Source organism: Ictidomys tridecemlineatus, chromosome 14 (assembly GCF_052094955.1).
Source record: "Ictidomys tridecemlineatus isolate mIctTri1 chromosome 14, mIctTri1.hap1, whole genome shotgun sequence".
Taxonomy (NCBI): Eukaryota; Metazoa; Chordata; class Mammalia; order Rodentia; family Sciuridae; genus Ictidomys; species Ictidomys tridecemlineatus.
In genome coordinates, this window is record NC_135490.1 from 15,889,328 (window position 1) to 15,903,793 (window position 14,466).

The 14,466-nt window shown below is 36.4% G+C and overlaps 1 protein-coding gene across 8 annotated transcripts in view; it reads left to right on the forward strand.

The window, feature by feature from the left end:
- The window catches only part of Psd3 (pleckstrin and Sec7 domain containing 3), a 550,748-nt gene that overhangs the window by 329,986 nt on the left and 206,296 nt on the right, over positions 1-14,466 (forward strand). For all 8 annotated transcript variants that reach the window (XM_078030945.1, XM_078030943.1, XM_078030944.1 and 5 more), the window contains one exon: positions 14,232-14,321. In XM_078030945.1, the coding sequence (XP_077887071.1) occupies positions 14,232-14,321 (90 nt within the window). The remainder of the gene's footprint in view (positions 1-14,231; positions 14,322-14,466) is intronic.

Consider the following 14,466-nt stretch of genomic DNA (forward strand, 5'->3'; position numbering starts at 1 on the left):
AAAATAAATTTTCCTTCTAGGTGGTAAGTTGTTATCCATAATTCTGGGTATAGCTTCTCTTGCATCATGATTGCCTGATTTATTGTAATAGTGTCTGACTTAGCAGCATGGCCCCTGTACAGTTAAATCATTTAGAAGATGAAGTAAATTATTTCTAATCTCTGCTCCTTTCCCTTAATGCTACTGTCTAGGCCATCCGTGCCCATACTTAATCCAATGCCAGAACAATCCTGTTGAGAGTAAACTAATAGATCATTTTCTTTTCCTTCCTTACCATGTTGGCATAATAGCAGTCCAGCAGCATGACTCTTCTAAGAAGTGCTCTGACCAGCTTGTTCTCATGCTTTATATGGGGGAGAGTTGATTTGGGAGATTAACTTATATTGGCTGTTCTTTGCATCATTCCTTAAATGAAGGATTTAAAATGAAAAAGTGTTGGAATGGGCTTTGGCCTGCTAATGTTTTTACTAATAAAATGATGGAATGTATACTAATACTTCTAACAAGTAGCTCCGTGTTACATATTGGAATGCTTTTCTATCTTTTAAATGTATTCTTGCACTAAACAAACATTGATAGTTTTCCTACTCCATTCCTAGTTCTATGCCATCTGGGTAAGGATCAGGGATGAAGGAGACAGGTTCTTGGTGGAAGCCACTCATCTATAATAGTGTTGGCAGAGCTGCGCCTCCATTAGTTGAATTTAACTGGAGACAAGGCTAGCAGGTTACTGAATGGCTATGGTGGAAAAATTCTGGCTAGATGTTTTGATTTAATGTAGGGTTGTAGTTAAACTTTGCTAACTAGACTAGGAAGAAAAACACAGCTTCAAATATATATTTTGGGGTGAAGTTTTTTAGTACATTTTAGTACCTGCTTTAAAAAACACGTGCATGGTTAATCATATTAGCAGTAGTTTTGATTTTCATTTTTTTGTCTGAGTATATTCTCTTAGGATAGATAGATATTTATTTAAATGTTTAGGTAAATATTTGTGGTCATGGGGTTATTTGCTAAGTAATCTTTTATTTTTAAAATCTTTAAATATAAAATATACATGCAAGTTAAACATACATATAAATTTCTAGTAGAACAAACTCCTGCTCTTTTGAGCTATCAGTAAAAGAAGATGTAAATCTTTTTGTTGCTTAAATCTTACATGTTTTTTTTTGTATAACAATGCAGGTCTCCTTCCATCTTCCGTGCAATTCCCCTTCTCTCTTCCGTTCCCTCCCACCTCTCGTCCCTGTTTGATGGTAATCTTCTTCTCATGCTCTTCCTCCCTGCTCTGTTTTGAGTCACCCCTCTTATATCAAGACATTCGGCATTTGTAATTTTAGGGATTGGCTGACTTCACTTAGCATAATCTGCTCTAATGCCATCCATTTCCCTGCAAATGCCATGATTTTGTTATTTTTTAGTGCTGAGTAATATTCCATTGTGCATATATACCACATTTTTTAATCCATCTATTGAAGGGCATCTAGGTTGGTTCCACAGTCTAGCTATTGTGAATTGTGCTGCTATGAACATTGATGAAGCTGTATCCCTGTAGTATGCTCTTTTTAGGTCTTTTGAGAATAGTCCGAGAAGGGGAATAGCTGGGTCGAATGGTGGTTCCATTCCCAGCTTTCCGAGGAATCTCCATACTGATTTCCAAATTGGCCACACCAATTTGCAGTCCCACCAGCAATGTACAAGTGTACCCTTTTCCCCACATCCTCGCCAGCACTTGTTGTTTGACTTCATAATAGCTGCCTTTCTTACTGGGGTGAGATGGTACTTTAGAGCGGTTTTAATTTGCATTTCTCTGATTGCTAGAGATGGTGAGCATTGTTTTTCATGTATTTGTTGATTGATTGTATATCTTTTTCTGAGAAGTAACTGTTCAGATCCTTGGCCCATTTGTTAATTGGGTTATGAGGGAAGGGGAGGAAAAAAAAACGAGAGAGAAATGAGTTATGGTAGATGGGGTAGAGAGAGGGGGGAGGAGAGGGGGGATAGGAAGGGCAGCAGAATACAACAGACACTAGTATGGCAGTATGTATAAACGTGGCTGTATAACCAATGTGATCCTGCAATCTGTACACATGGGAATAATAAGAATTTATACCCCATTTGAAATAAATGTATGATATATGATATATCAAGATTAATGTAATGTTTTGAGCAACTAATAAATTTCTGATGTTTAAAAAAAATCTTACATGTTATCGGAAATGTTATGAATGAAAGGATTTGACATGTCGGAATAAATTTAAATTTACTTCACATCTTTTGTATTGACTGTAACTAGCTATCTCTCTTGTACTTTGAATGGTCAGAATTCAGCCACCCTGAAAGCATTAGTCCCTGAGCCCGAGGACAAGGGCCGAGGCATAGGCAGGCCCTTATCAGCAGGGTTCACTCTCTCAGGGTGGGAAGCTTTAGACACAGACTGGAATTGCATGAATGGTAGATATGGGCATAGTTATGTGGCCAGTTTCACAACTAGGTCTCAAAAGAATGCCCCAAGTCAGAGGCTAGCTACAGTTGGGCCATGGTTAGAGGCAATAGCTAGACATAGTTTTTAATCAAACGTTCTAACAATCTACCATTCATCACTGTGACTTGATTTTTAGTAGCAGTTTCATCCAGCATCTGTGCTGTCCAGTATTGGCAAGAGCCAGCTCACCTTGTGCAGTGGGTACAAGAGGTAGAGGCTGGAGCAGTGCTTCTCTGCCTCTGGCCGGACCTCCTCCATAGGCTTTGTCCTTGGGATGCACAGGGTATGCTGAATATCATCCTCTGTGGTCTCATTTATTATAGGGCAGGATCTTGCTGTTTTTATGGGGTTACAGGTTAAAGGATAAAACCATGGCTAATGTACCGTACCAATATGAAGAAAAAAGGCGTCAAGGAATAGGTTTAAGTTTTTAATAGATTAATGTTAAAAAGGTAGATGGAGTTCATTTTGAGAGAGATGATAGGAATTATTTCCTTTGCAGTCTGAGTTGGCTTTGTAGGAAACTAGAATTTTAAATGTTGGATAAATATTTGGTTTATTATCACTAGTGGAAAAGACTATTATGGAAAATGTAATTAAAGCAATTTGATGCATTTACTTCCTCATATTGTGCTATTTTGTATTTCCATACTGAAAAAGCACCATAAGCCTCCATGAGGTAAATGACCCATATGCAGTTAATATCCTCACAAAGTCTCTTTATCTGGAATTACCATTATTGTAACTGGCATCTGCCTTAAGTGCATTTTGCCTGTTTCCTTCCCTCCAGTAGAGCTGTCCTCCCTGTGGATACTTCTTCTCGTCTATGCTCCTAACATGCCCCGTCTTCTGCCATGAAGGCAGCCTTTGGCTTTCATTTGTCTCCCTGAGCTTTGCCCTGCAGAGGATTCCAGCCGTTTTGTACTGGAATTGAAAACAGCAACACTTCACCATAGAACTGCATCCCCACCTCTCTATTTTTTGAGAAGAGGTCTTGCTAAATTACCTAGATTGCCCTTGAATTAACCATCCTCCTGCCTCAGTCTCCTGAGTTGCTGGGATTGTGAGCATGCATCAGTAAGCCCCGCCTTGATCTCTTTTGAACCACACAGCCTCCTTCCCTTGGAGCCCTCCCCCAACCTCCATTGTACCACACGTTCCTTTTTGCCCTTTTGGGGCTTCCCAATCACGATGGCTTCCATCAGATTCTCTCATTTTTGGAGCTTTTCACTGATAAAAGGTACATGGAAGACTGGGGTCTAGATCTTGGAGTTGTTAAGGGTTTGTAGTGGGTGTCACAGTCGTTTTCACCATTACTATTTCTGTCATCAGAAAGTGTTTATGTGATAGTCTGATAACCTAATCATCAGCTGTGCAAATGCTTTTATATAGAAGAATATGATGATTTGAAAAATTTAAATTTTAAAACAACCTTTAGAGTGCAATTCATGGTCATATTGGCAACTGCCTAGATTTTAATAGGAATCCTTGTTTAATTGTGCCAAGGCTTAATCATGCACTGGTCCATTTTGTTGGATTCTATCAAAAACTTTTCCCCTTCCTCCATTCCTCTCTTCATTGCCCCTACTCTTCTTCCTCCTTTCCTCCCTCCCTGTATCTTCCATCTATCCTTCTTCCCGTTATATTTGCTTTTTGAAAGGTTCCTACAGGAATTACATCAGTGGGGTTCATTTAGGGGCCTCATGGTATCCCATTTGTGTTATTCCATCACTATATGTACCTTTTCCTTCTATCATTGCAAGCTTCTTCACATTTGTATAGTTCATTAGTAGGTGATAAAAGCAGGTTTAACTCAATACTACAGTCATTTTATTTCTCCCTTATTCCTGAAAATGATTTGTGGTGGGAGAAGGCAGAAGGTTGAAGAGGGTGACTGAAAGATATCACTTTGAATACTATTTCTTGACTCAGTGCCTGTTTTACTATGGCAAATTAAAAGTAAAATTTAGCAAATCTTTGTTTTTCTTCAAATTTTAAAGGAAATACTTTCCATTAAGAACTTATAGAATCTACTCTTAGATCAAAATTTGAAGTTTTCTAAGGGAATCTTTAATATTCTTAATTTTTTGAGAATCCCAAAAAGATTTTTGGTATAAATTGATAAAGTCCCATACTTATTAAATCACTAAAATCCATTAAATGAATAATATAGTTTTTATAATCAAGAATTATACTTTCCAAAGTAAAAAAAAATTAGTGAAAATAATAGCATTTAAAATTTTTGCAAATCTTTTAAATATTTGACTAAGTAGAAGATAACTAGTCTCACATTTGCATTTCTGTTACAAAGTATCATGTACTTCCTATGAAACTGTATGCTTATGAAAGAATGAGGTTTGACCTCATGAACAAGTGGAATAAGATCCCTGAACAATACTTTGAGAATCACTATGCTGGGATAAAATTTCAATTCAATATATATACTGTATATGTATATACATTAATTTTATGTTGTATATTATAAATTATATATTAGTATCATGTAGTAAACATTTTATAATTGTTCACATATTTTACATATACCATATAATATACACATGTAATATACATTTATTTTTATCTTTTAAAATTATTTTTTGTATTATAATTCTTAATATACCATTATACCATAATTTATCATATCTCTGATTATAGATAAGGGAGAGAGGAGTGGGGAATAGCATGGATGGTGAAAGGAGACCCTCATCATTATACAAAATACATGTATGAAGATGTGAATTTGGTAATATACATTTTATATATACATGTGTGTGTTCATATATAATTGTTTTTGGTCTTTTTACCACTTCCAGTCCTTTTTTAATGGCAGTGTATTATAGGAGGGGAGATCTCACTGATGTTTCAAATATTCCTAAAAGTTGAACCTCAAACCACTTTAAAGGAGTTCTGTGGTTGACTTTTATGAAAAAGCACTTTTTTATGCTTCCTGCTTTGAGATATTTCAAAGGACCCCACTTTGCCCAGTATTCATGCATATAAAAATGTGGACACCTGAGGGCAGCATAACATAACCACACTTATTGGATAGAGAAGCATAGAAAACAAAAGTGAACGGAGCTTTGAACAGAGCTGCACAACTGAAGTAATTACCACACCAGTAGTATGCTTTTTCATCATTATTGTAACATGTTGGAGGAGGTGGAATTGCGATGTGGGAGGGTATGCCTGCTGTGTTTTTAATATCCCAAGATTTATGAAGCCAGATTTTACCAATGGATGATGAGAGCTTTGAGTTTCTCCGAAAGCATATTTTCCAGATCCTGCACTCTGAAAAATAAAGAATTATAGGATCATTCTGCAACCTCTAAGTCATTGATAACTCTGGTACACCTTGCTAGAGAAAGTTGGCCCTGTTGCCAGCTCCCCCTAGGACCAACCAGGTTTGAGTTAGGCCTTGGTCAGAGCTTTGTAGAAGGTTCCATTTCCTCACTGGTCAGGGAAGCCATGCTCACGGCCAAGACTTGATCTCACTTACGCTGAATTGTAGACTGGAGCTTGTATGGTTTCTGGGTGTCCCTGCTAAGAATGAAAGTCTCCAGTGTTCCCTCTGACTGCCCACAACAGCTGGGAGTGAGTTCTTTAGTAGGGTGGGAAAATGCTTTAACAAAGGAAAATACCTGAAATTAAGAGATAAGACAGGATGCCTAATCTATTGGTATGTTCTCTCATGTTGTCCTCAATAGCAATGCTACTTTCTTCCAATTTTCTCTTTAGACAAGGTTGGGCAAAGTATGGCTCATAGGTAAAATGGAGGTGAAGCCTGTTTTTGTAAATAGATTTATTAGAACTAAGTTCTAATAAATTTAACATTGTTTACATCTTCACACTAACACCAGTGCTGAATAATTGTAACAGACCTTGCGTTTTGCAAAGCCTAAGTTATTAACTGTATGGTGCTTTAAAGAAATTCATAGAATTTATCTGTTTTAGACTTTTGCCTGTGATAATGTCTACAATTTGGATACTCTCTTCCCAAAACATAGGTTGAGGTTAATCTCTTTACCTAAAATTCTAGCTCAAAATTTCTTAAAAATTTATTCAAATAATCCATTACATGCCATTGTCTCACTTATGGAACACCTGAAAAACTTAAGGAACAAATACTCCTTATGTTACTTTTGAAATAAATATTTGTTTTGAAAGTATAGTTCTTTTGAGAAAAACAATAGGTGAACAATTAGTGACAATATTCATTAGTAGTATTATAATTTACATAATCTCCAGATTATGATTTCCAACCCATTTTAATGCACATATGTCTATTTCCTTGAAATATTCACAGAATTGCTGGGTATGGTGGTGCACACCTGTAATCTCAGTGGCTTGGGAGACTGAGGCAGGAGGACAGTAGGTTTGAAGCCAGCCTCAGCAGCTTGGTCTTAAGCAACTTAGTGAGACTCTGTCTCAAAGTGAAAAATGAAAAGGACTGGGGAAGTGGCCCAGTGGTTAAGCATCCCTGGGTTCAATCCCCAGTATCCCCCCTCCCCCAAATATTCACAGAATTGAAAACTTGGGATTTAGTGGGTTAAGTTGTTTCAGAATTTCAACAAAGAATTTCTCTCCAAAAGCCATTTGATATATCTTTTAGAGAAAACAGCTCCTTTTTAAGAAAGTATATTTGAAAACGACAGCATGATCAAAATTGAGAACAGCCTTCAATTTATCAAGGCATGTGAATTTCCAGGAATTGGGTGTTTTGACTTTTTGACTAGTATTATTTAAAGATGATACCTTGATTAGTTAAGTATTCAAGATTTGGACTTGTCAGTTAATTTGAGGTTTCAAATGGAATTGGCACTTTTGGGGTTCTCCATTTTGCATCTGTTTTTAAGTTTGATTAAGATGCCGCCTCTTGGACTGGGGATGGGGCTCAAGTGATAGTGCGCTTGCCTGGCATGCATGCGGCCTGGGTTCGATCCTCAGCACCACATACAAACAAAGATGTTGTGTCTGCCGAAAATCAAAAAATAAATATTAAAATTAAAATCAATCTCTCTCTCTCCAAAAAAAAACAAAAAACAAAAAAAAAAAAGATGCTGCTGCCTTTTTTCAGTGTTCTAGAGAGTCATGGTCAGTAGCATCTCAGATTGGATTGGAAACGTAGCATTGATTTTTATGGTACCATTTCTATGCCTCTCAGTATACCAGGAGGCCTTTTCAAATCTTCAAGCTTGTTGTGTGAATAGTCTAACCAAATGCCAACGTAGTGATCTTTTCAAAGAATAAACCTCTGGGTGCAGATTTTTCTCTGCTTTCCTATTCTTTAATTTTTATAATTTCCTCGAGTTTCACTGGGTTGATTTTGGTCTTTATTTTTGTTTCTCAGTTAGATTGACTTGAGAATTTTATTTTTTAGTATAGTCTATAGATAAAGCTAATTCTAATCACTGATTTTGTATGTCAAGGATTCTTATGCACCAGAGAAGCTCATACATTGTCATGTGTATTTATTCATTTGTTCATCTGTATCTTTTGTAATATCCTTTTAAACAAGGGAGTAAATATTACTGTTACCTTGAATTCTGTGAGCCATCCTAATAAATTAATTGAACCCAAAGAGCGGGTAATCAGAATCCCTGTGTATACATAATCAGAAGTATAGGTGACAACTATTCGTGAGGGGCTCTTGTGATACCGAGAGCTTAACCTGTGGGATCTCACCCTATCAGCAGTTAGTGTCAGAATTGAATTTGAATGATAGGATAGCTAGCTAGTGTCTGCTGGAGACCTGGTGGTTTGTGGGGGAAAAACCTCATACATTTTAGTGACTAGAGTAAAAGACTTAAGTGCTGAGTTATGTGTGTGAGTATGGGGAATGTTTATTTCCCCTGAAAGCCTATAAGACAGATGTGAAATACATGAAGAAAAATCAACAGAATTGAAGGGAGAAATACATTCAATAATCATTCATGGGGTGGGGATGTGGCTTAGTGCCTAGGTCCTGGGTTCAATTCCCTGCACTGCAAAAAACAAAAACCAATGATCACAATGTTAACAAGGAAATAGAAGATCTGAACACCATAAACCAACTAGATCTGATAGAAATCGCTCGACTCTTCACCCAACGAGGGAGAGTGTTCTTTGAAGTATTCATGGATATTCTCAAAGATAGGTCTAGAAAGTCTCAAATCCAAAGGATTAAAATATATGAAGTCTTTTCTCTATGTGCAATGGAATGAAATTAAAAACAAAAGGAAATTTGTGGAAGTTAAAACGGTATACTCCTAAATAATGGGTCAAAGAAATTTTACAATGCAAACAAAAAATTTTGAAATGAAAACACACTGATCGGATGCAGCTGAAGCAACAGTAAATAGCAAATTTGTTACTGTAAGTGCCTATGCTAAAAAAAGAATGCATCCAAATCGGTCTAACCAACAGAGAAATAAAGACCAAAATCAACCCAGTGAAATTCAAGGAAGTTAGAGTGGAAATAAATGAAACAAAAGAGGAAAGCCGAGAAAATACACCCAGAGGTTTATTCTTTGAAAAGATTAATGACGATGACATTTGGTTAAACTGATCACACATAAGACTCGAATTATTAAAATCAGTATTATAAGAAGGGGACATTATTATTGATCTTATAGAAGTAAAAGAATTCTAAGTGCATAGTGGCAACAATTGTGTCATCAAAACAAAGCAAGGTGAAACAAATTTTTATAAAAGATGGAAACTGACGAAACCTGAGAAGAAACAGAATTTGAACTGTCAACATGTTGTAATTAGTAATGAAAACACTTCCCACAAAGAAAAACCCAAGATCAGATGGCTTCACTTGTGTACTATACCACACATTTAAAGAGGTTTTACCTTCAGTTCTTTACAAACTCTTCAGAAAGTGTAAAGGGAACATTTCCCAAATCATTCTGTGAGGACAGTATTACTCTAATACCAAAACCAGACAGATGATCATGAGAAAACATGAATATTCTGTGTAAAAATTAAAAAGCAAACATAATCCAATCTATAAAAGGATTATATATGGGCATAATTCAGAGATCATTTGGTTCCAGACCACCATAATAGAGCTAGTGTGGCAGTAAATTGAATCAGATTTTTTTGTTCCCCATGCATACGAAAGTTCTGTTTATACTGCAAGTATGTAATAGCATTATACCTATCAGATTTTATTAATAAAATCATAGATGCTTTGCTTAGTGTTTTTAAGAACACTAAAAAGGCTAATGGCTGTTTGAGCCATCAGCAGGTCAAACTCCTTTTGCTGGTGGAAAGGTTTGCCTCCTGTTGATAGCTGCTGGCTGGTTAGGGTGGTGGTTGCTGAAGGACGAGATGGCTGTGACAATGAGAGAACAATGAAGTTTGTCGCACTGATTCACTCTTCCTCTCTGTAGCATCTGACCTTTCAGAATTGTCCTAGTCCTCTCAAACCCTGCTGTTTCTTTATCAGCTGGCTTTATATAATATTCTAAATCTTTTATCTCAGCAGTGTTTACAACATCTTCATGGGAAGTAGATTTCATCTCAAGAAACCACTTTCTTTGCTCATCCATAAGCTAGATGAAGTGGACATATTCGCCTAAGAAGAAACTCCTTTTAAACTTTTTTTCCTAAGACTAGAGCGATCCAGGCCCATCTTAACTTCTAACTCCAGTTCTCTTGTTGTACAAACACCTCAGTCATTTTCCCCTCTTCTGACATCCTCAACTTCTCAGGCACCTTCATGGGGGCTGTGATCAACCTCTTCCATCTCCCGTTAGTGTTGAGATTTTGACCTGCTTCTGTGAATCACAAATGTTCTTAATGGCAACTGGCATGATGAACCCTTTCCAGGAAGGATTTTTTTCCCCCAGAAATCCATCTGAGGAATCAGTATTTTAGCACATTCTTTTTGTCCTTATATTTGTATTCTCAGTCTGCTTTTATCTAAATGTGCGCTCTTATGTAGTTTGCTTTTATGTTTGAAGTCTTTTATGATCATTATTCAATTCACATTTGCAATAAATGGAAACAAAGGTTTTTTAAATACAATTTCAAGCGTTAAAAACATTTTTCTAGAATAATTTGTATTTAATAATTGTTATTAATGCACACTTGGTTAAAAACTAGATAATGTTATTAGTATTTGAATTTCTTAAATCATATTAAAATATTTTGGGTGATTAACGGATGATTAAGGGAGGTTCTTATTAAATTTTGTTACAAGCAAAGCATTGGAAAAGAATTTGCTGCCTAGTGATTGTTCATTCATCTTCTCAAATCCTTGGATTATATCCAAAAAGGCCTTTCCAAGTCATATCAAAATGACTTGATTATACTTATTACTTTTTACCTTGAGGCATTTTGGTTGACCTAATACATTTTAAAAGGATCGAAAAAATTGAGTTTGGTTTTTTTCCAATATATCATTGCACAACATTTTTTTTTTCATTAAAGTTTCTGAGATTTAAATACTCATCAAAACTTTGGAACTGTAGATTTAATTTATGGAAAATCTCTACCAAATTAGTTCTTTGGCAAAACCAGATCTCCATCTCAAATCATTCATTCTATCTTTTCAAATGAAGTTTTTACCTTCCTTGCTGATGGAAGAGGCACGTTTTTTTTTATTCTTTTTTTTATTATTGTTTAAAACATTACAAAGCTCTTGACATACCATATTTCATACATTTGATTCAAGCAGATTATGAACTCCCATTTTTACTCTGTATACATATTGCAAATTCACTTTGGTTCCACATCTACTTTTTTTACATACTGCCATACTAGTGTCTGTTGTATTCTGCTGCCCTTCCTATATCCTCTACTATCCCCCCTACCCTTCCCTCCCCTCTCCTCTCATCTTCTCTCTCTACCACATCTACTGTAATTCATTTCTCCCCCTTGTTTTTTTCCCCTTTCCCCTCACTTCCCCTTGTATGTAATCTTGTATAACAATGAGGGTCTCCTTCCTTTACCATGCAATTTCACTTCTCTCTTTCCCTCACATGTCTCTACCCTGTTTAATGGTGATCTTCTCATGCTCTTCCTCCCTATTCTGTTCTTAGTTGCTCTCCTTATATCAGAGATGACACTTGGCATTTGTTTTTTAGGGATTGGCTAGCTTCACTTAGCATAATCTGCTCTAGTGCCATCCATTTCCCTGCAAATTCCATGATTTTGTCATTTTTTAGTGCAGAGCAATACTCCATTGTGTATAAATGCCATTCATTTATTGAAGGGCATCTGGTTCCACAGTCTAGCTATTGTGAATTGTGCTGCTGTGAACATCAATGTAGCAGTATACCTATAGTACGCTCTTTTAAGGTCTTCAGGGAATAGTCCGAGAAGGGCAATAGCTGGATCAAATGGTGGTTCCATTCCCAGATTTCCCAGGAATCTCCATACTGCTTTCCAAATTGGCCGCACCAATTTGCAGTCCCACCAGCAATGTACAAGTGTACCCTTTTCCCCACATCCTCGCCAGCACTTGTTGTTTGACTTCATAATGGCTGCCAATCTTACTGGAGTGAGATTGTATCTTAGGGTGGTTTTGATTTGCATTTCTCTGATTGCTAGAGATGGTGAGCATTTTTTCATGTATATGTTGATTGATTGTATGTCCTCTGAGGAGTGTCTGCTCAGGTCCTTGGCCCATTTGTTGATTGGGTTATTTGTTATCTTATTGCTTAATTTTTTGAGTTCTTTGTATACTCTGGATATTAGGGCTCTATCTGAAGTGTGAGGAGTATAAATTTGTTCCCAAGATGGCGATACTAGATTTTAAACTATACTACAGAGCAATAGTAACAAAAACAGCATGGTACTGGTACCAAAACAGGCAGGTGGACCAATGGTACAGAATAGAGGACACAGAGACTCATCCACAAAATTACAACTATCTTATATTTGATAAAGGGGCTAAAAGCATGCAATGGAGGAAGGATAGCATCTTCAACAAATGGTGCTGGGAAAACTGGAAATCCATATGCAACAAAATGAAACTGAATTCCCTTCTTTCACTATGCACAAAAGTTAACTCAAAATGGATCAAGGAGCTTGATATCAAATCAAAGACTCTGCGTCTGATAGAAGAAAAAGTTGGCTCCGATCTACATATTGTGGGGTTGGGCTCCAAATTCCTTAAAAATAGACACCCATAGTACAAGAGTTAATAACAAGAATCAACAAATGGGACTTAAACTAAAAAGTTAATTTTCTCAGCAAGAGAAACAAGAGAGGTAAATAGGGAGCCTACATCAAGAGGCACGTTTTTAACAACACAAAAGTCTTAGCATTTTTCACACAGTGTTTAGAAAGCTTGGTTGGGCTGAGGAGTTCTAAGAGTTGGGAGAAAGGCAGCTGTGAAAGGGAAGGTTTCTCTTTCAAGGCAGCCCCTCTTGAGCACATCTCTTTTAAAGTCTTTATCTCCAAGAATATGCTGCCTGGGTGGTTGTTGAAGTTGGATGTTTGTGTGCTGGGGTTTGAATGTAGGGACACTTTACCAATGAGTTACACCCCCCAGCACCCTCCTCTCTTTTTTTTTAAAAATTCTGCCCTACTCTTCATTATTTATAAATGAATAAAATAGCCTTGGAAAGTAAACGTATTTGTGAGGATATGCTATACAGGGATGTGAATGTGTTAGAGATTTTGTTAATGTGGACCACATTTTGCTAGAGATGCTTTGCCTATGCCTCTTGTACATCCCTCTCCTGCATGTGACACATTTCTCTTGCTGTACAGGTTGAACTAATGTGTCCTTCATGACTGGCAGCTTCTACTGGTTGATTTGGCTTAATTAGCTTAGGAAATAAAGCTATGTGACACCAGTTTTATTATTTTCCCTTGTCACTATGTTTGTCTTTGTAGTTTAGATTTTCTAACTATATTTTGTTCATGAATATGATTTTCTTTTATTAAACTCTATTATCTTTAAGTCAAGTTGGAAGTATGCTGGGGCCCAATTCTCTATGGGTCACTCACTTTTTGGAACATCTTATGGACAGATGATTTGCTTACTCTGGTTCTTTATTTTTTTCAAGATTGTTTCTTTAGTGAGTAGCTTATAAGGATATAATAACTTCAGAGCAGTGGTCAGGTTGGCTTATGGTCTTGAAAGATAGAGCTGGTGCCTCCATCTATAGTGAAGGGGTAGCATACTTATTGTCCATTATCAAATATTTCAGTTCCTGGAGCTTAGGGTTTGTCTTTTATAATGAGGTCTTTTGCATGTGCAGATAGCATTTGACTCTATTCAAGTTGCTTGAGAATTAGGGCTCAGGGAACCAGATCAAGAAAAAGCTAATATTCTGGCTATTTCTATTACAAATATAAATATTGTGTCTCACCCAGGAGTCATTTCCCCTGCCAGCATCCATGACAGGCTAACCTGTTAGCTAGAAAGTGAGGATCTCAGATCCTTCACAGTTTTTGACAATATTTGGAAATACAAGTAACTATCGGAATTTGGCTCAGAAATGTTATTTTTTTCTACATTTTTAAATTAAAACCTACATTATTATGAGTGTAGTATAGGTTCTTGAAGGTTTTTTTTCCTGAGTTAAAATGAGGGCTTGACATAATTTTGACATGCTTAATGACAGTTTTAGAAGCATAATAGGCCATATTTTTCCTTGCGTATTAAAACTGTATTATATGTACATATACATGTATTAGTATGTATATATATTTGTTTTTGAAAACCAAATCAATTGTTTTTTAATTACTTAAGCATTAATCTTAATTCCATAAATGTCATGGTATATATTTGCCTCTATTCCAGAATATTGGAAAGAAGATGACATGCCAAGAGTTCATTACAAACCTCCAAGGGATAAATGAAGGTGTTGAATTCTCCAAGGATCTGCTAAAAGTAAGTATGGGACTGTTTTGTTTTTAGATTATGCTTGTATTTATATTTACTGCTTATTTTCTGTTTCAAAACAGGCTAAGGATCACTTAAGAATTTTGCTTTATGCTTTTGATTTTATTGGTGATGTTTCTATTGGGCCTTGGCC